The 20,968-nt window shown below is 37.8% G+C and overlaps 1 protein-coding gene and 1 pseudogene across 1 annotated transcript; both read left to right on the top strand.

The window, feature by feature from the left end:
- Nucleotides 1-448: 448 nt before the first annotated feature.
- Nucleotides 449-9,891, top strand: LOC127622998 (threonine--tRNA ligase 1, cytoplasmic-like; annotated as a pseudogene).
- Nucleotides 9,892-11,281: 1,390 nt separating this feature from the next.
- LOC127623177 (TM2 domain-containing protein 3-like) lies at nt 11,282-18,403 on the top strand. Its single transcript, XM_052097491.1, has 6 exons — nt 11,282-11,558; nt 12,103-12,198; nt 14,962-15,122; nt 15,474-15,648; nt 15,796-15,871; nt 17,499-18,403. The coding sequence occupies exons 1-6, from the start codon at nt 11,450-11,452 to the stop codon at nt 17,662-17,664; spliced, it is 783 nt and encodes a 260-aa protein (XP_051953451.1). The 5' UTR covers nt 11,282-11,449; the 3' UTR covers nt 17,665-18,403.
- Nucleotides 18,404-20,968: the final 2,565 nt, after the last annotated feature.

The raw sequence follows: 20,968 nt of genomic DNA on the forward strand, positions 1-20,968 counted from the left end.
AGCATACACTTTCATGTATCATATTTGTATCCGATGCAGTTTAGTTCCAGACAGCTACTGAAGCAGCACGTAGACGCCACAGTCACATGACACCCGTTCCTTTCCTCGGCACTGGTGAGGACGGACCAATCACAGTGGTTTGTGATGACTGGAGAATCATTTTTATTTAAACATTTTACAGATGTTTACCAGTGGTGAACCTTTTTCTTTTCTTTTCTTTTTCTTTGTATGTCAGGTAATAATCATTGTAATAAGTGCATATAAACGATACTGTCCAGCCCTCAAATGTTTCCATTAATACAAAAGTCATGAGGTATAAATGTATCTAAATTGTTTATTTTAGGGATTTGGCCACCGAGCGTCCCCTGTAGGAAGAACATTTATGCCTTATAGTAAACAGATATTTAGCACTAAATGGATCAGAATCGGTCAGCTCTGGGGTTTAAAGATGGCTGCAGGTTTGTCTGCTCAGGAGGAGCAGATCGCGGTGTTTATTCGTGAGATCAGCCGCCTTTGCGGCACGCTGGACAGCGGCCCGAACCTTGACGCGCTGCACACCTCCGCCGGAGCCTTCAAACCGAGCAGGAGCTGGAGGAGCAGGAGCAGAAACAGAGCCCGAAAAGAACACAGAACACAAGCCAGAACAAGACTGAAGAAGCAAAAATAGAAGATCCGTCCAAAGGTTTGTGAACTGCAACTGTCAAGTGATCGTGCCATTTATTTATGACAGTGACATTCAGTTATTATAAAAACAACTGATCCCAGGACAGACTATCTATCTATCTGTCTGTCTAATATTGTATGATGGACAGTCCTCTGAATTTCCTTTGACTTTTCATTTACTCAGGGGAATTTGTGAATGAATGTGCTTATTAATAATTAAAAAAAAGCATTATTACAGTGTATTCAGATGTTTCTTTCATTCTGTAAAGCAGAATGCAATGCCACCAAGACCCACCATGACTGAAAATCAAGAGAAGAGCAAAAAAGAAAGTAAAGACAGAGACAATAGGAGAGGGAAATGAATGCAACACATGATTCTGTGTCATACTGCACTCTAGACACACTCTATGTTTGTGGTCTGTGTTATAGATTGCTGTGTGGTTGTATCAGCAGAATTCTCAATGCAGTAAATGACCTTTGTCAGGGGGATTAAATGCCATTTATAATTTTTTTCAATATTGAAAATGAGGCTGTAAAGTACAGATGAACAGTCTCTGTTTAACTAAACCCATTTAACTGTACGTCCATCCCTTGCAGCCTTATTTTCAATCTTGAAAAATTCTATATTGTGTCTATCCAGACTAAGGTAGTCTATATTAGATCAAATCACTCAGATCTGCATGCATGGGAAGTTTTGTAAATTTTCACTCTCTTATGCTCTCCATCAGTTGAACCACTGGCCTGGTTTTATCTCAGAGTGCCTGGAGCTTTATGAACAGCTGAAGAAAGAGAATGATGCTCTCCCGGCCAAGCAGGTGACGAGCAGTCAGCCTATTACTGTCCAGCTCCGTGATGGACAGACGGTGCAGGACAAAGCCTGGGTGAGCAGCCCATACCAGCTGGCATGTAACATTAGGTGAGATGTCACCCTGCTTTGTCCCTTTACAATGTCTGCAACCCATTCCTGATTGTGTGGTTTTTATTGGTTAAACATTTTCCTGTATTTTACCTATACAAATCTAAGCATGTTCAACATTACTTTTTGTGTACATGACTACCAAAATTTAAAACTTCATAAAATATGATTGTAAAATAATACAGCTCACACAATATTTAATTTGACCCCATTTGGAGGTTAAGCACCTCCTTTAACTTACCATTGGTTGATAAAGAACAAAAGTTTACACCTTTTTAGCATTCCTCTTTCTCTTCTGAATAGAGTAAAAAAAAAAGTACAAATTGCACACACACACACACCCATACAACTGCTTGATTACAAGAAGTGTAGAGGGTCATTAAAGATGTGCAATATGTAATAGTGTCACTTTTTTGTGATACCATAAATCATATTTTTATGATTATTTCATATCTCAATTAATTTATGGTCACAGGATATCTATTTATTTGTTTATGACAAGATAAATGAGTTCTATATTCAAACAAATGACTACTATATCAAGTTGATTTTCTGTTTGACAGTGGTAATTTATCAGTAAATCACTCATATACATGTATACATACATGTTATACCTATTTCTTACTTAAGGTGGCACTGTTGTTCCAGTGATTGACTTGACTTACATTTGATGAAGAAGCAATGTGGAAGTAAACTATAGCAAGTGTAAAACATGAACAGTTTTATATGGATATTGTCATTTATGTGAACTGCTGCTGTGCGATTCGATTATGAGGATGCACAGGCCGTAAGTTTTAGCTTTTAAAGGGGCAGTAAATCTTTAAAGTCTTACATCTAAAGAGATTTTTTTTTTTTTTTTTTGTCAAATCAGTTTATAATAATGAGAGACACTCCAAAGCTTTTATATTGTACATATAGGTATTCTTTTAGGTGTGGAATAAATGAATCATGGGTGACAAACAGGGGTGAAAATTTCATCAAAAATGTTGGGGGGGACAATAAACATAACAATTCTCAAGAGCAATTTTTGAAGGGGACAACAAAGGGTGTTTTTGTTGTTGCCCTGTTTGCATGTGTATTATTTTATTTCTTAAACAATTATTTTAAGAATATATCATTATATTATTTACAATACACATATTTTAATGATATTTTAGTGGGGGACAACCCTCAGATGGGGGGGGGGGGAATCCCCGAGATTTCCACCTATCAAAAACACCTGTGAATGTAGTATATGTAGTATAGAATGACATCTGATGCTGCATCCACACATAGAGTGATGTCTGTCAGATGGATGGACAAATACATTTGGAGATGGATGGATCAGTCTGAACAGATCTTATTATCCTTCTCAGGTGTACTGGCATTCCAGCGCTCATGTACTGGGAGAGGCTATGGAGCATTTCTATGGCAGATGCCTCTGCTACGGGCCATCCATCGAAAACGGCTTTTACTACGACATGTTCCTGGATGGACAGAAGTAAGTTGAAGTTAAGAAGATGGGTACTGTAGATGAAATTTAGCCTTGGGCTAAATCTGGTACAATGCATCAAATGGAAACACTTATGTTTTGTTTAATATTGTACATGGTTCCTTCAAAATAATATAAATAAAATAAATAATATAATATATTGTTCAGTGGTGTGCCTGTGTTTTTCTTCACAGAGGAGTGTCGAGCGCTGAGTTTACTGATCTGGAAAGGATAAAGGAATCATGAAGGACAAACAGCCATTTTGAGAGACTAGAGATCAGTAAAGAAACTCTGCTGGAGATGTTTAAGGTGATAAATCGTCCATCCAGAGATTTAAATGATGTAATTTATCTTAACAGTTAGTTCATCCTTTGGTTCACAAAAAAACAAACAAATGCATATTGTATATATCATGAAGTACCATGGTGGTTATTTTAGACATGTACCATGGTTGTACCATTCAGGACTATGGTGTGTCTTACATTACCATGGTATATATCAGTTTACCATTGCATTATATCTGATATGACTTTACCCTTTAGTAAGGACAGTTATAGTTAAACATCATTTCATTGCTTTTGTTTATTGTAGTACAACAAGTTCAAGTGTCGCATCCTGAATGAGAAGGTTTCCACGGCCACCACTACTATGTACAGGTAGCACACTGGGATGCAGATAAAGCTGAAGCAGCTGCTGTTAAACTTCTTTCCTCATGAATCCACTCTTCCTCTGGTAGGTGTGGCCCATTGATTGACCTCTGCCGAGGGCCACATGTAGGACACACTATAAGTTAACCTGTGACAATAAAGTGATTTGATTTGATTTGATTGATCTATAAGGTAACCAGAACATATTCCTGCTCCCAGTATTAAGCACTTTGTGTCAATTTAACCGAAGCACTGGTTCTTCTTATATCACTATAAAATATTAAAAACATTCTGTGCTTTATGGAAAATATTCATGGCTTATAGATTTGGTTTACCCAAAACTGAAAATCCTCTCATGATTTACTTACCTTCAAGCCATTATGGATGTTTATGAATTTCCTTCTTCTGTATGTCTATACAATGCAAGTAAACGAGTGCCATTATTCTGCTGGCTGTTTGACGGTCCAAAAGGCATTTTTAGGCAGCATAAAAGTAATCCACACAACTCCAGTCAATCAATTAATGTTTCTGAAGCAAATCGATTGGTTGGTGTAAAAAATAAATTGATAATCTGAACCAAACAATTACTGTTTTGATCTGCTTTCTAAAGACTGTTTGGAAAACATGAGATTAATCATGATTATTTTATACTATTTACATCCCTAGTAAGAAATAATAATAAAAAATCTGCATATAGATTTGTTATAAAAACTTTTTTTGAACCTTTATCTGTCACTAGGTGTTGTGAGGTCATATTCTGAGTAAAACAGCTTTGGAATATATATTGTATTCATATACAGTACAAACATTAATAGTGAAAATAAGACAGAGCAGTAACAACAGAGGGGAAAAACACTATAAACTTATTACAAAATAGGGAGCACTATATTTGGGGGTGCAAGGCATCAGTTTGAAAAAAACTGCATTATACTATGAAAACATACCGTAATACTACAAATTCAAAACTTGCTTTATGAAGTTTTTGTTCAGATACTTGACCCATCTAGTCATGGTGAGGTAATAAAGAGAAACTAGGATGGATAATCTTTCATTCTTATTTGTTTAATTGTAAGAAGACAAATGTTGGAAAATGGTCATAGAAAACTGAATTACTAACATTATAAATTAACCTCAAGGGGAAAGAAATATGATTCCATTAATTTTAAGAGAAATTGTCTGGTTGTTTTTCAGAATTCATCTACATACTGGGAAGGTCGTTCTGACATGGAAACTCTCCAGCAGATCTATGGAATCTCTTTTCTGGACAGTAAATGATGGAGTGGGAGCGCTTCCAAGAGGAGGCCAAAAAATTGGGAAGGTACTTGAAAGAGTCAATGCTGGGTGATGTTATTCAAGCTGGCTTATTGTTGTCAGATGAACGGACAGGATCTCAACTGCTGCACAATTCACTTAATAGAAACTATTGAGAGCATCAAAGTCATTACTGTAAAAAAACACATCATTTTGGAATTTCTGCATGGCTATGAAGTTGTTCCAGGATTTTCAGGATTGTTGACCGCAATACAGTACAATTATGCTGATTTGTGCTGTTTATCAACTAAAATAGGTTGCAATAGGTTTTTTTCAATAATTCAACTGATTTTATAATTGGCTTAATTTATAATATGTTATAATATAATATGTAAATTATTCCTGTGACTGTATCTGCAGTGTAACACAGCTTTAATGACAGTGAACTGATCTTTCTCTCGCTCCTGTAAGGAGCAGTTGGTGGCGGCTGTCCCATTCTGTTCCGTCTCAGTAGGATATGCGGCTGAAACCACCTAATTAGACATGAAACTAAGGATTTTAACCCTTGTTACTTTGATGCTCTTACCTCATTAAAAAGCTCTGTACTGAATATAATGGCTGTACCATATGATTTTTTGTATACTCCTGCTACACTTCTGAAGTGGGCAGTGTATCAGATTATGTGTCACATCACCTCCCTGTGGAGTGACATATATCACTTTCTCTCTCTCTCGCTCTCTCTCTCTCTGTCTGTCTGTCTGTGTGACGGTGTGATTTCAAGGATCAAGAACTGTTCTTCTTTCACCATCTCTGTCCAGGAAGTTGCTTCTTTCTACCACGAGGAGAGTACATCTACAACACCCTGACAGAGTTCATCAGGGTAATGTCAAAACATGAGCTCACGCTAATATTCAAGACTAAACACAATAATAGAGTGAATCTCATAAAACCTGTCAAGAAAACCTCTGGTTTATATTTAATTTGAAAATCAATGTATTTTTTTTATTTTTTTTTTACAATAATGAAAATTGTCATGAAATAATGCAAAAAATATTAATAGTCTTTTATAGGCTCCATTTTCTTTATGCAAAATAGGTTTTTCTTATGATTACTGAGGGGAAATGTGACCTGGGCATGTTTATGTGAGATTCACACAGCAATGTTTATATGTGTGTATTGCTGTACAGGAGGAATACTGCAGACGTGGCTTTCAGGAAGTTGCTTCTCCAAATATCTATAACAGTAAACTGTGGGAGACATCAGGTCACTGGCAGCACTACAGAGAAAACATGATCTCCTTCCCTGTAGAGCAGGATGTGTTTGCTTTGAAACCCATGAAATGCCCTGGACGCTGGTAAATGCACACATGTGACACATATTAGGGTGGTTTACCCAAACATTGGAATTCTGTCATTATTTACTTATCTTCTGTTTCTCCATTAGTCTGATGTTCTGTCTTCGACCACGCTCCTGGTGTGAACTTCCTCTCAGACTGGCTGACTTTGGCGTTCTGTGTCGTAACGAGCTGTCGGGAATGCTGACGGGTCTCACTAGAGTACGCCGCTTTCAGCAGGATGATGCTAATATATTCTGCACTATGGATCAGGTGATCTGGAAAACATTACATCCTTCTTGTGATGAAAACATGCTTGATGTGGTGAAGAATCAGGGCTTGTAATCCAAAGTTTGATGGCTCAAATCTTGGCACTGGTGCGTTACAGTATGCGTCTACTAGTGCAAAACCTTTGGGCTGTACTTTGGCTGTATGGCCTGCCATGGTGGTGGTGTAGTGGTCTAAACCACTGGTAAACTGGTAATCAGAAGGTCGTTGGTTCGATCCTCACAGCCACCACCATTGCGTCCTTGAGCAAGGCACTTAACTCCAGGTTGCTCCGGGGGAATTGTCCCTGTAATAAGGGCTCTGTAAGTCACTTTGGATAAAAGTGTCTGCCAAATGCATAAATGTAAATAAATATATGTTGCAGCCTTTGCTTGTCTTTACCTCACAGCAAATGTCTTCTGAGTTTTTTGCCTGTAATTTGTAGAAACGTTTTTGAGAGAGTTCACAGTGATTGGCTTTGGATTTAAAGTATATATTGATTAACGACTAACCAGATAGAGGCGTTATTTAAAAGTCAAAACCTTATTATTCTCTCACTTTATCTCAGATCGAATCAGAGATGAAGGGCTGTCTGTATTTCTTGCACTGCATCTAGGATGTGTTTGGATTCTCCTTCCAGTTGCATCTGTCCACATGCCCAGAGAAGTTCCTTGGAGATATTACAGTGTGGAACCAGGCTGAGAAGGTTTGTATCACACTCCTGCTGTGTTTGAAATGGCAGTGGTGTCTGGTTTATGCCGTGTACAGCATTAACAGTATTTGTATTTCTTTTGGGTTCCATAGCAACTTGAAAACAGTCTGAATGAGTTTGGAGAGCCATGGAAGCTCAATCTAGGTGACAGGGCTTTTTATGGACCAAAGGCGAGACCTCCATTAGATTGTTGACATGGAAAACTGTTTTCCATTTGTTACATTTCCAGTTAAAAGAACAAAACATTTTCTTGTCTATGTCTTCTCTCTGAATTCTTCCATCTTAGATTGACATTAAGATTAAAGATGCTATTGGTCAATATCACCAGTGTGCCACTATTCAGCTGGACTTCCAGCTGCCCATCTGTTTCAATCTCACATACGTGGGGTGAGTTCAGCTTAGATAACTGTGCAACCGAAGAGACTGTTTTGCTTTCGGTTTTTCAACTGTTATATCTATTGCAGGAAAGATGCCGATGATAAAGCCAGACCGGTGATCATTCATCGTGCTATTCTAGGATCGGTGGAGAGAATGATCGCAATCCTCATGGAGAACTATGGTGGGAAATGGTGTGAATGAGATGCCAAAGTCTCTCTTTCCGAAGTTATTGATGCACTCAACACTAAGAGAGACTATGTGATTGGTTACCTGTTTAAAGGGATCAAATTCTCTCATCATTTACTCTCCCTCATGCCATCCCAGATGTGTATGACTGATTTTCTTCTGCAGAACACAAAGATTTTTAGAAGGATATTTCAGCTCTGTAGGCTCATACATTGCAAGTGAATGATGACCAAAACTTAAGCTCCAAAAAGCACATTAATGCCGCATAAATGCAATCCATATGAATCCAGTGGTTTAATCAATGAAAGACCAGAATTAACTCCTTTTTCACTGTACATCTTGCCATTGCAGTCTCTAAGCACGATCATTATTTCAAGCTTGATTACACATCATGCATGCGCAGAACACTAGATGGTGCAATATAAAGTGTAATCGAGCTTGAAATCATGATAGCCAAGGAGACTGCTGGTGTCAAGATTTATGCTGAAAAGAGTTTTGGTGTGTTCTCTCCCAAAACCGATTGGATTGCTTCTGAGGACATGGATTAAACACTGGATTCTTATGGATTACTGTAATGCTGCCTTTATGTGGATTCTGAGCTTCAAAGTCTTGGTCACCATTCACTTGCATTGTGAGGATCTACAGAGCTGAGATATTCTTCTAAAAACATTTGTTTGTGTTGTGGAAAAGAAAGAAATACACATCTGGGATGGTATGAGGGTGAGTAAATTATAATCTTTGGGTGAACTATCCTTTTAATGTGATTAGCTTCCTGTATCAGGACTAAAGCGTTTACTTGACATTTTAAAAAGACTAATTATTGTTTTAGACCGACTGAAATCGAACTTTAAATATATGGAATAATGGAAACTGAGTCTGTTTCTATATATCTTCTCAGGCCGCTGTGGTTATCTCCACGCCAGGTGATGTTGGTGCCTGTGAATCCATCTCTAGAATAATACACCAGACAGGTACAGCATACAGTACTGTGGTCCACTGTATCATCAGTTATCAAAGAGAAGGGTAAGATGGTTTTTGTTTTCCTCCGGCAGGTGTGAAAGCGGTTTGTTGAAGCTGGCTTTATGGCCGATGCTGATCTGGATTCTGGTTGCCTTCTGAACGAGTAAATTCGTAATGCGCAGCTGACGCAGTACAACTTTATCTTGGGTAAGATGGTGTCAGGGGTTCTCAACTGGAGCATCGTAACCCAAAAATGACTGTTTTGATAGGGTTGCGGAGAGCAGGGACAAAAACAATGCTAAATGCAAATAATAAAATGCAATGAACCATATAGCCACAATAAAGTATCATCACTCAATAATCATGCATATTTAGGATGTCAAAATAAATAGAATCAAACTCTAAGGCACTTTGCACAAATTAATCTGCTACATGGTAGAAGGTAGCCAAAATCAGACAGATGTACAGGTTGTTACATGCCCTCAAAACTATCAACAAAATGGGTAACATGTTTTGTACTGTGTTGGTTTGTCACACAATGTCCAGTGTAAAATCTGGGTCCTGAAGCAAAACCAGTTGAGAGTTACTGCTGGAAAATGATCAGTGTTCACAATGAGTTATTGAGTTTACTGACACTGCTCTGTAATTTGCTGATGGAGCAGCTGCTGTTTGTCTCATCCAGTCAAATGTGTTTGTCTCTGTTTTGGTTTGCAGTGGTGGGTGAGAAGGAGCGATTGACAAACAGTGTGAATGTGCGCACATGAGACAACAAGGTTCACGGAGAGCTGACAGTGCATGATGTGATGGCCAGACTGACCCTCCTGAAACAATCCAGGTGCAAGAATGCAGAGATGTTCTGAACCACCGACAGAGAGTCTTTATTGTTCTGAGAGAAAATTAGATGAAGTTTAATAAGTTGAAGATGTGATATTAAGCATAAAGTATAATAGGAAGGAGAAATACTGAGAAGTAGTGATGTTTGAGAATGTTCCGTAATAGAAAGGCTTTTTGAAATGGCTGTTAAATTATGGGATGTTTTTATGTTTAAGAAAGCAATAGTATCTTGTTGACTGTATGTACTGACTGTTTGCAATAAAGACATTGAATCGCCTGAATGTTTTAGCTACTGTCTTTTATTTTTCCCTTTATCATAGAAACTTTTGACTCTCATTAGTCAAGTAATTTTATTTGTATAGCGCTTTTTACAACACACATTGTTTCAAAGCAGTTTTACCTGAAAATTATGTTGTAACGTCTTAAAGTCCTCATTGAGCAGTCTGAATGAAAAATTTTGTTGAAAATGTATGCCTTAAAAATTAGTCTTTAGGCCCCCAGTGAGCAAGCCAAAGGTGACTCTGTCAATGAACCCAAAAACTTTATAAGATACTAGTTAATGGAGAGAAAATATACTATGGGAAAACCAGGCCCTCTGGCTAAACAGCATGAATATAACAATATTAGTTATCTATGTGTAAGTCCTGTATTATTTGAGTAAACTGAGTAGATGTTGATGGGCAATGTTTAAAACTAAAGTATATTGATTGAACTGTAAGATAAATTGTCTTTGAAGTCCATGCTGAATTGACAGCTGATATATGCAGTCTATATGCAGTGTCCTGTTATTTGGCTGATGAGATTTATTAGACAGTACCCTTCATTTACCGTGATACCCATGGCTACCATGGCCAAATAAAACAGAGTAGAACCCGTTTTGTTAACGTAATACCAAGTTGGGTCATAGTAGAACGTTTTTAGGAGATAATTTTAGTGAACCAGTATCAATTACCCAGGCCTGGCCCTCTTTGACAATCCTAAGTGGTCAGTACCATGCTACTGTTCCTGCCATACTATTAAATTATTCAAAGCACATTCATTTACTACAAGGTATTTTAAAGAATATCATGGTACTACCTTTGTACCGTGTTTTAAAAAAAAGCGTCATATAATGGTACTTTTTTTGTTGTGTTCAGTTTTTTGTTTTTTGTTTTGTTTTTGTTTTTGTTCTCTGTTGCTCAACAATAATCTTACCACAGTAGTCCCATAGAAACATTCTGGTATTTTTCGAAAACCGGTTGTCATGGTGAATTCGTGTGAAGAGTGAATTCAGAGATTATTTAGCAGAGATGGGTCACTTCTATTAAAATTAATGTGAGAAATTGGAACGCTCAACCAGGAAGCGCTATAGAAAGAAAGTCCCGCCTTACAGTTAAAAGAGCCAATCACCTTATAGATGCAGACATCACCTGTCAATCAACTCTAGAATGCGCATGCGCGCTAGCTACGCAAGCCGGGAAAATTTAGTTTTTTGCGTAATATGCTAAAAGAATAACAATTCATGCTTCCAGTATTGTCACATTTTATTGCTGATTTGAAATATGTTCTTTGATATTAATCTTGACCAACCGTTTTTGAGATTTTGGTATTTCTTCATTCAAGTAGATAGGAGCTGCACTGGCATGACGAAATAGTCTCCTGAGAGCGTTCCAAAGATGGCCGACAGTGGACTGACTTGCTAGACACCCTTGGTGAATTGTACCGTCTCAGCTCTACTGAAGTGTCAGACTTTTACTTTGAAAAACTGACTTTTACGTAAACGGTTCAGGCTATCAGCATTGTATTCGGAATCAGTGTTTGGAGGTTCAGAGATTTGGTTCGGTTGTTCGGGATGGTGGCGAGCGGATTGAAATGGGGTTTTGAACGCGGTCGGAACATCATGAGCTCGTGTCTCTTCACAGTTCTGCTGCTGTTGGATATTTACTTTAAATGTGTGATCGGTAAGACTTGCAGACTCACTTCTCATGTCGTGATGCTTGTACTATAGTAAAAACATGTTTTTTTGCACACGTACATTTATATTTGTCCATGTTTGTTGGTGCCTAAGTCGTTTTATTTGAAGTAGAATATAAATATACAATGATAAATTAATATGGTAGTCATTCAGTATTGCTGTATATGTTATTTAATTTTAAACTGAGACTCAGTAATGCAACCAAAATCTTCTCTATATGACCACAGACACTATCAAAAATTCTATATTACCCTGTAATGTACCAGTGTGAATACCTCTTCAAAGAATTACTGTGGTGTTATCATAGAACATTAATGGTACCAGATGCTAATCCCATGGTATTTACGTGGTACCTTTTGTAAGTATTGTAACACTTAGTACCATGATATCATAAAACACAATTGACGTCTAGTATCATCACTGTACACTGGTACCACCACACCAGTACATCAAACAGCTTTTGAATGTATGATACAGTAAGACTTCACTTAAAGATCAATTAAACAATCTAAAGATTCTCTTTTTCTCAGGATATATGAGTTCTCCCCATGTGGGTGAGGAACCAATGTACACAGCCCAGCAGAACCCTGTGATGAGCAGTCCAATAGCCCTGACAGCAGCATCAGGTGACACTCAAACCCTCATATGGGTGTTTCTTCAACTTTGGGCACTTTTAGCACTTTGGATTTAAAAATAAAGTCTCATTTAAACATTATTTCACACTCTCACCAACTAGGACAAAGAGGATGCTTACAGAAGTGGGGATAAAATATTGTACAACCAGTAGGGCTGGGTGATTAATCAAATTTAATTTCAAATATGATTTTGGCTTCCAAAAATTATTAAAACAAGATAATCGAGATAAAACTATTATTGTGCCACATTTCGTTTTGCAATGAAACACCCCGGTGTTATATCTTTAAAGCATCCTTTATTCAAATTCAGATAATAAGGAAGTGTGTTAAGAAAATAAACTCTGAAACTGGCATTTCTCTGTGCAGTCAGCGTCACGTCTGTGAGTTGCATGAAGTGACTGGGGAAGAGATTGAATCGTTTCCCAGCTGATGCACACTCTGGTGTGGGGATACTCATCTCTCGCGCTTTTGCTGCAGCTAGATTATAACGTGATGGCCCGCGACGTATTGAATCATAATATATGTGTTATGTTCATTGTGTGTATCTTATCATGAAGAAAATTGGTGATGCACAGCTCTATTAAGAAGAGAACGTTTGTATGTTGTGAGTTAAAGATGGATCGAATATGTGCGTGTGTTCCGATAATGCTTGCACTAATGCGCACCTGAACGGTCAAATATGTTTCAAATTTCCGCCAAAAGGCCTGTCTCTGTGAAGTATTCATGTAAACACGATGAGTTGTTTCTAAAGTAAATGTAAACAGCAGAGAAAAAAGCAGATTTGTATTAAAATAGCAGACTTGTATGTGGAAATAGAAGTTAATAGACCTGCTACTGTCTGTCATTATAATAATCAAACAATCATAATAAGAAAATTAGAAAACACTCACTGTTCTTGGCAGTAACTTTGGTAGCTTTAAAAAGTATTAATGTATTATAATCAAACAGTGAACCCCAGTAGTAGTTTTGTTGCATTTCATTCTGAATGTTTACTTGAATACTTGATATCCTACTGCTGTTAAAAACTTTTAAAGTGGTTAAAAAAAATGCATTTTCTGCATATTCAGCCTATTTTGTGTTCTATTATGTTCGATTATTATCTTTTTCTATTCATTGCTATTTTTGATATTTTATTACTGTCTGTTTACTAGTCTTGAATAATTACTCAAGAACTTGAAACCATTCTTCCGTAGTTAACAAATTAGTTATTGTAATTATTGTTAGTGGTTTTGAAGCTGGTATTGAGAATCAACAAATTTCACTACTGACTACTGAAATTTTGGTATTGTGATGATGTTGTAATGCCTTAGTTGTAAATGGTAGATCTTGCTGCAATAACATGATGGAAAAGTAGATTTCATTCCATCGATGTGTGAGCACTCCTGCTGTAAATGGTGGCAATGGAGCCTCAGTATTGACCAAAATAATCATGATTTTAATTTTTGCCATAATCAAGCAGCCCTAAAAACTAGGCCAGAAACACACTCACATTAGAGTGGCTAAAAAAAGCTATGCTGAACAGCTGAAAAAAAAAATGTCATCCAACAATCCTGCAACAGTGTGGAGAGGCCTGAAGGACATCACTAAGTACAAGACACCACCCCCTCACTCTGTAGAGAATCAACAAATGGCTGATAACCTGAATGTGTTTTACTGCAGGTTTGAAAAGCCCACTCTCACACCCCTCCCCTGCTCTGATCTTCACTTCACACACCCACTTACAACTCCTCCTCCTTCTACTCAACCTACACTTATGGTCTGTGAGGAGGATGTGTGCCGGGTATTCAAGAAACAGAAGACTAGGAAAGCTTCAGGCCCAGATGGTGTTTCACCTGCCTATCTGAAAGTCTGAACTGACAAACTGGCCTCCATCTTCACACAGATCTTCAATAGATCACTGGAGTAGTGTGAATTTCCCTGCTGCCTTAAACGCTCCACCATCATTAAAAAAAATCACAGCACTTAATGACTATAGACCTGTCGTTCTCATGTCTATGGTCATGAAGTCTTTTGAGAGACTGGTTTTGGCCTACCTGAAGTACATCACTGGACCCCTGCTAGACCCTCTTCAGTGTGCTTCCTGAGCACACTGGTCTGTGGATGATGCTGACAAAATGGGACTGCATTATATCCTGCAACACCTCGACAGACCTGGGACTTATATAAGGATCCTATTTGTGGACTTCAGTTCAGCCTTCAATACCCTCATGCCTGATCTTTTCTCAACCAAACTGACCCAGCTCTCCATGCCACCCCAATCTGTCAATGGATCACCAGCTTTCTGACAGATAGGCTGCAGCTAACTGACTGAGACTGGGGAAACTCACATCCGGAACCCTCACTATTAGCACTGGTGCTCCTCAGTGATGCTTTCTCTCTCCACTGCTCTTCTCCCTGTACACCAATGACTGCATTGCAAAGGACTCCACTGTCAAACTCGTGAAGTTTGCAGATGACACCATGGTCATCTGCCTGATCCACAAAGGTGATGAGTCTGCCTACAGACGGGACGTTGAACAGCTGGCTGTCTGGTGCGGTTATAACAACATGCTCCAAATAGTGGAGATGATAGTGGACTTCAGGAGAACCTATTTGACTTTGTCAAATACAAAGTCAGGGTGTTATATGGAGTATTCTCGCAATTCAATGCATCTGAATCTAGTCAACATCAGCATTAGAAGATTAGTCTGTTTATGGTTAGGTTTTTTAATATAATTTTTTTTGCATGACAATGTGTGCTGTTTGTCTGTTTAGCTTCATCAGTGGTCACCAATAACTACACGTCAAAGTGTCCGAGTGGCGGGCTCTGCACCAAACTTCCTGCAGAATGCATCAGCTGCACGTATCACCACAACTGTAGCTATGGCCAACCAGCAAATCTAACCTGCAGAACCAGAGCAGCTGTTCACTGTGTGGTGAGGGTTCAGTTGAGACATTTATTATGTGGGTTGAGATAATTATAACGTGCCGAGTTTTACTTTTCACATGTTATTTATGTGCGCGCACCCTGCATTTATAAAGTACAGACCTGTTTCGGTCCTCACATGTCCTACTTTTCATTTTAGTTAATTGTTTTATTTCCAAGTAAATTATTGGAAAATTATTTTTCAATTTTATGTTGCTTAATGTTAGAATATATTCACAATAAAAATAAAGACCTGAAATGTAAATTTTGCAGTAGTCAAAAAAATCTAAATCATTTGGTTTCTTTACCTCATTCCTCTTGAGGCTTCTGTAATACTCTCCATCCCGTTTCTCCTGTTTAGAATGCATTGGATCAGCCACAGCAGAATTTCACCCTGACGGTGGACTGTCGGTTCTGTTGGCAGATGGATCCATCTCAATATCGCTGCTCAAATTTTAACAGCTGTATGACAGTATCGTGTCCTCGCAAACGCTATAATGCCACCTGTGAAGTACTGGAGCATGTGCACTGTCTGGGTATGTGCTACATTTGCCTGATGCTCCATAACTTTTAATGTTTTAACTGCCTAGAAGATCCTTTTTGCAACAGTGTAATTTCTGATACCGTGTGTGAATTGTATGATTATTATGAGAGGCGTGTTCTCTGTGCTGTTGTCTCCACAGGTAAAAGAAAGTTCCAGAAGCGTCTGTTTTGTAACTGGACAGGAGGATATAAATGGTCCACAGCTCTTGCTCTAAGGTGACTCGTTTTAGACTTGTTTGTGTAAACTAAAAAGGAAGTTATCTTAAATGAGAGTAGTGTCAGTTGTATGGTTGACCAATATGAGTTTGGCCAGTTCTGTTGTTTGGAAAGAAGAGCGGCTGAAAAAATGCTGATATAAAACGCATGCATACAGTATATATTTATAAAATACAAAGGCTGTAGACCAATAATTTATTTTTTATTGAATTCATTTAATCATATACAGAATCATTATTCAAATCAATCGTATATATCAATATTTGCCAAAATAGGCCAAATAAAGATAATTCAGTATGTAATAATCAAAACAATTGTATATATAATATAAATATATTTCATTATTGTGGCAGATTAGTAAAGCATTGATTAGACAATACAAAAAGTGTACACATGCATCAGACAGATGCTTTTGGAGCATTTCATTGTGGTTCTGTCACATTTTTCTGGTTTTCAACGTCTCTAACCACAGGGCCCTCTGTGAAGTGAAATATAGTTTGAAACTTAAAACAAAACAACAACCCTGTACTGTGCTTTGTCCCGCTGTCTTTGAACAGCTGTCGGTTTATTGCCTGTACAGCTGGAGTTTACTGACTGCCCCCTGCCGGCTTATTACAGAATTTACATACAGTCAGGGGGAGTAACTAAACACCTGCTCAGAGTCTGACTCCACCCACTAAAAATATTTGAAAATGCAGGAAAAGTGGGCAGACCCCGGCGGGGATAGAGAGAACGAACCGAGTGGGGAGCTGAGCGGGGGGTGCACCTGAGACTCGTAGTGACGGATTAATTGACAGCTGCTGTCAGACTCTGTTATTATTATTCCTCACACGGTCGCAAGACGACATGTACATGAATCTGGCGTGGTGAGCTGGAACCTGCTTACGTCACGAAGTACCGCAACAGCCAATAGGAAAATTCAACTGCAGTAGCCACCGTTCAACCTGAAGAGGGAAGCACTCAGACGTTTTTACACCATATATTGTAGAACTAAAACACTTTATACACAAATGTCAAACAAATTACTTGAATCAATGACCAGTACTAATAAAGCACCATTCTTACAGATCATTAACTAAAAAAAGTTGGTTTAGGGTTTAGTTACCCTTTAAATGTTTTATGCTTTTTTTTTTTTCTTTTTTGTTTTTAAATCACAATAAATTAACATGTTAACTCGACAGCCTGAAATTTAATATAATGAATGCAAATGAAAAATACATACAATTCCTGTAATTAAATGAAAAGAATTGTATATGATGTTTCCTCAAATATGTGAAAACTAATAATCTGTTTGGAAAACTCTTTTAAATAAGTAACAATGAAATGATCAGCAAAGGTTGCCCAGTTATTAGCTAATGCCAACAATCTCAATCTGGCAATATTAAAATGTTTGTATTGAGAATATTTACAGTATATTAATATTTAAAAACAGTATTGTGCATTATATTTTGCCATGGCTGTCGGCGATAGATCTGTTCATCAACAGATCAACAAACGGGCACAGTTATTGGCTGATAATCTCAATATGGGCAAATGTCAGCCGATTGATTACTCTATCACTGTGTACTTTGCACAGATGTCTGTTGTTTTATTGTCATGTGTTGTTTCTATCTCTGTATTTTCACAGCATCACTCTGGGTGGGTTTGGAGCAGATCGATTCTATTTGGGTCAGTGGAGAGAAGGTTTGGGGAAGCTCTTCAGCTTCGGTGGTCTGGGGATCTGGACCCTCATCGATGTTCTTCTGATCGCGGTGGGCTACGTGGGGCCTGCTGATGGATCTCTGTATATCTGAGGGTTGTAGCGGGCCAGTTACTCTCATTCCAGATTTCAAACCCCATTAGTACGTGTTGCCGTCCAAACTCCCACTACAGCAGATTCCCATCTGCCTTGAATGTGAGCTCATGCCTTCAACAGCATGCCTGAGAAACACAGCATCATCTTCCACCTAAAGCTTCTCTCTCACACATGCACACATGCTCATACTCTGGTTTGAGGAAGATGATGATAGAAGACAGCAGGTTTTATTTCCATCAGGGTTTCGTCAGAAGTAGGTGGGAGTCTAAAGAGGCAAATTTGTACAATATGTATCTGAAGAATTGTGTGTGCGTGTGTGTGCGTGTGTGTGTGTGTATATAAGTGTTTGTTTTAAATGTGTATATATAATAGTGATGAGCTGTGCTAAATGTGTTCTCGACAATGCCATTTTTTGATTTTGTCTTTTTAATTAAAACTGTTTTTGTTGAGTGGATCATTCTCAAGTACCGTTTCACTATTGCACTTAAGTTGAAAACATTTGTTTTATAAAATCAATTGAAGAAAAATATTTTTTTAAAGAGAAGCTAAATTCAGGAGATACAATTTAAATATCTAAAAAGTTCATAGAGCACAGAACAATCTCTATCAGGCACATTTGTGTTCTAGCCTGTACAAATGTTACTTGTGCTCAATGGTTCCAGGAGCAGTTTGTGTATTTGAAGCTCCCAGTCACTGCCACTGTGTCTGGAACAGAATAAAGGTCCGTGCGTCTCTGCCATTCTGTGTGTTTGGTATTTTCACACACGTGTGTCTTCACATCAAGGTACATGCAGTAGGTACATCCTGACCACATAACAGTACACACTGTTCCTATTTTCAAGTTCCTCTTTTTGAAGTGCAAATACTGGAATACTACTACTATATGTGTACTACTTCTATTCAGCCAACATTTTTTTAAGTAGCATGTGAAAGTGTGTATTATGCAGAAACTGTAGTATGCTACATTGTTGTCACATGACCTCATCACTTTGCATTGTAAGGATTTTATTCTATTTTGTGTAAAAATATCTTAACATTTGTCAGTCTGACAAATGAGTTTTAAAAAAGCTGATGTTTCAAAATCACTATTCATATAACCAGACTGGAAAGTATTGTGGGGGGTGCTATGCTGTATACTGCACATTGGCAAATGTAAAAGGTAATCCTGGAACAAGAGAAGGGCTTAGGTCTCTGGTAATGATCTGTTTGATGGCCTCCAGTTTGGGCAGTGCTGTAGCACAGAATCATTGTATTGTTAGTTTCATCTTCAGCCACACAAACGCACTCCTACTCCTCCAGCACCCACACACTGATAGTCATGCTTTGGCATTCATTGCAAATCAGTATACGTCGATTACATCTCACCCAGAGTTGCACTTCCTGGAGTTCAAGATGGCCGAGTGCACTCGATCCTGTCACAGCTCTTGCTATACTGATATTATACAGAAGAAGAGGTAATGTACAGTATGGTAATATGAAAATGTGAAATTTAAATATTCCCTACAGATTAAAATAATCAATTTCACACATTTTAATAAAGAAACAAAATGCTAGCAGAATTGGATGTCTTCCCCAAAATGTGTTTGGCATGACATCACTTTAAATTTCATAACTATTTTGAAAACTGTTCTGTGTGTTAAATTTTCAACACTCAAGTATTTTTCTTCTGTTTGTTCACAGAGTTGATGTGTTATCTTTAAATACAGCACAGCCTTTGGTTATGTTCAGAACAGTGGCGATTCCTCAGGCCCAGCAAAGCCTCTGCTGGCATAACATGCCTAATAAATATTTTAAATAGCAAAAAAAAAAAAAGTATCCGATCAGAATTTATTCCTTGATGCTTACAAGCAAAGTATGACAACTGTTTCACAAATCACATGCCCGAAGTAGCTCTTCTAAAGTCAGGCCTTTAGAATTTCCACAGAATCCGTCAACACTGTAGTGAATAGGAATCTAAAGTCAGATTGATTTATTTGTTCTTGGTGGATCTCTTTCTCAACGGCAATACCAGCAGTGATGACAGCCCACACGTCAGCAAGATCTCGCGCTCTTCGCTTTCTAATTACATCACTTAAAGCGTGATTGCATCACTCAAGGCCAGCTAGAAGTCCTGGACCGGGACATATCCTAAAGATCACACCCACCAAGAACAAATAAATCAATCTGATTGTCTGATGAATCTGACAATCTGACTTTAGATGCCTATTCACTAGTTAATTAGAATGTTTTGCTTTTCAAATGAAAAGATCTAAAACACACATCTCTGAGATGTAGGTGTGCTATCTGAGATTTGGTATTGGTTAAGACCCACAGAATTCAGAGAATTATTTGAAATCAACTTAATCTCTGTATAAACCTGATGACCATATGTAGAGCATATAATTGGGAAAGCAATAATGAAACTAGACTCAAATTATACAGAACTCCCATTGAGACATATTAGTCAGACTTGGATTTATTTGTGAGACGGAAACTAAGAGACAGATTCATCAGGTTTTCTGCTACATGAGCAATCTGGCAAATGGAAGACGTTGGCAATATAATTGGAAGAAAATGCAGATGTATCTCTTTCTATGAGAAAATGAACTGAAATTATTGTTTGAAAAACTGCTTGAGCTTACTGTGATTCAGATGAAACTTCAGATAAAAGCACCCTCATTTAGTAATATTAAAGCCAATTATTGTTGAATACTACTGCTAGACTGAAGGTCAGTTTCGTAGATGCAAATTGAGCCCCATCCAAGACCAAAAAGCATTTTGATAAGACTGCTTTGATATAATTGAGCTCAGGACTGAACTAATTTGGCCGTAGTGGTGCAATTGTACCTTTCAGGTAAAAATTTCCCACCTCTGAACTTGAATGGTTTTTTTGCTCTCAGTGGTCTCTGTAACTGGCACTTTCCTGCAGAGATTGGACAGTTGCCAAGAAACATTGCCACATCATGCGGTGCATAAAAAAAAAAAAAACATCTTGGTGGCAATGGAGCCATATGATCACCTTTACCACAGAAAAAACACTTCAGATATAATCCGTAGGGATGGGCGATACCACTTTTTTCTTTTGGCTTAGATACCAAGTACTTTTGGCCAGTATCGCCGATATCGATATCTCTACCTCTAATTTAATTTTTATGAATTCTTTGGATAAAATTGTTATCTTAAATTACTTTATATATTTATATGCCTAAACTGAAATGTATTTGGCTGCTTTTTTACCCTTTAAATAGTAGTAAGTATAAGCCTCATATAAAACCACAAATTAACCATAGATATTGTTATATGGCTACTATTACTAAAACCAA

The sequence above is a fragment of the Xyrauchen texanus genome, chromosome 29, assembly GCF_025860055.1.
Source record: "Xyrauchen texanus isolate HMW12.3.18 chromosome 29, RBS_HiC_50CHRs, whole genome shotgun sequence".
Taxonomy (NCBI): domain Eukaryota; kingdom Metazoa; phylum Chordata; class Actinopteri; order Cypriniformes; family Catostomidae; genus Xyrauchen; species Xyrauchen texanus.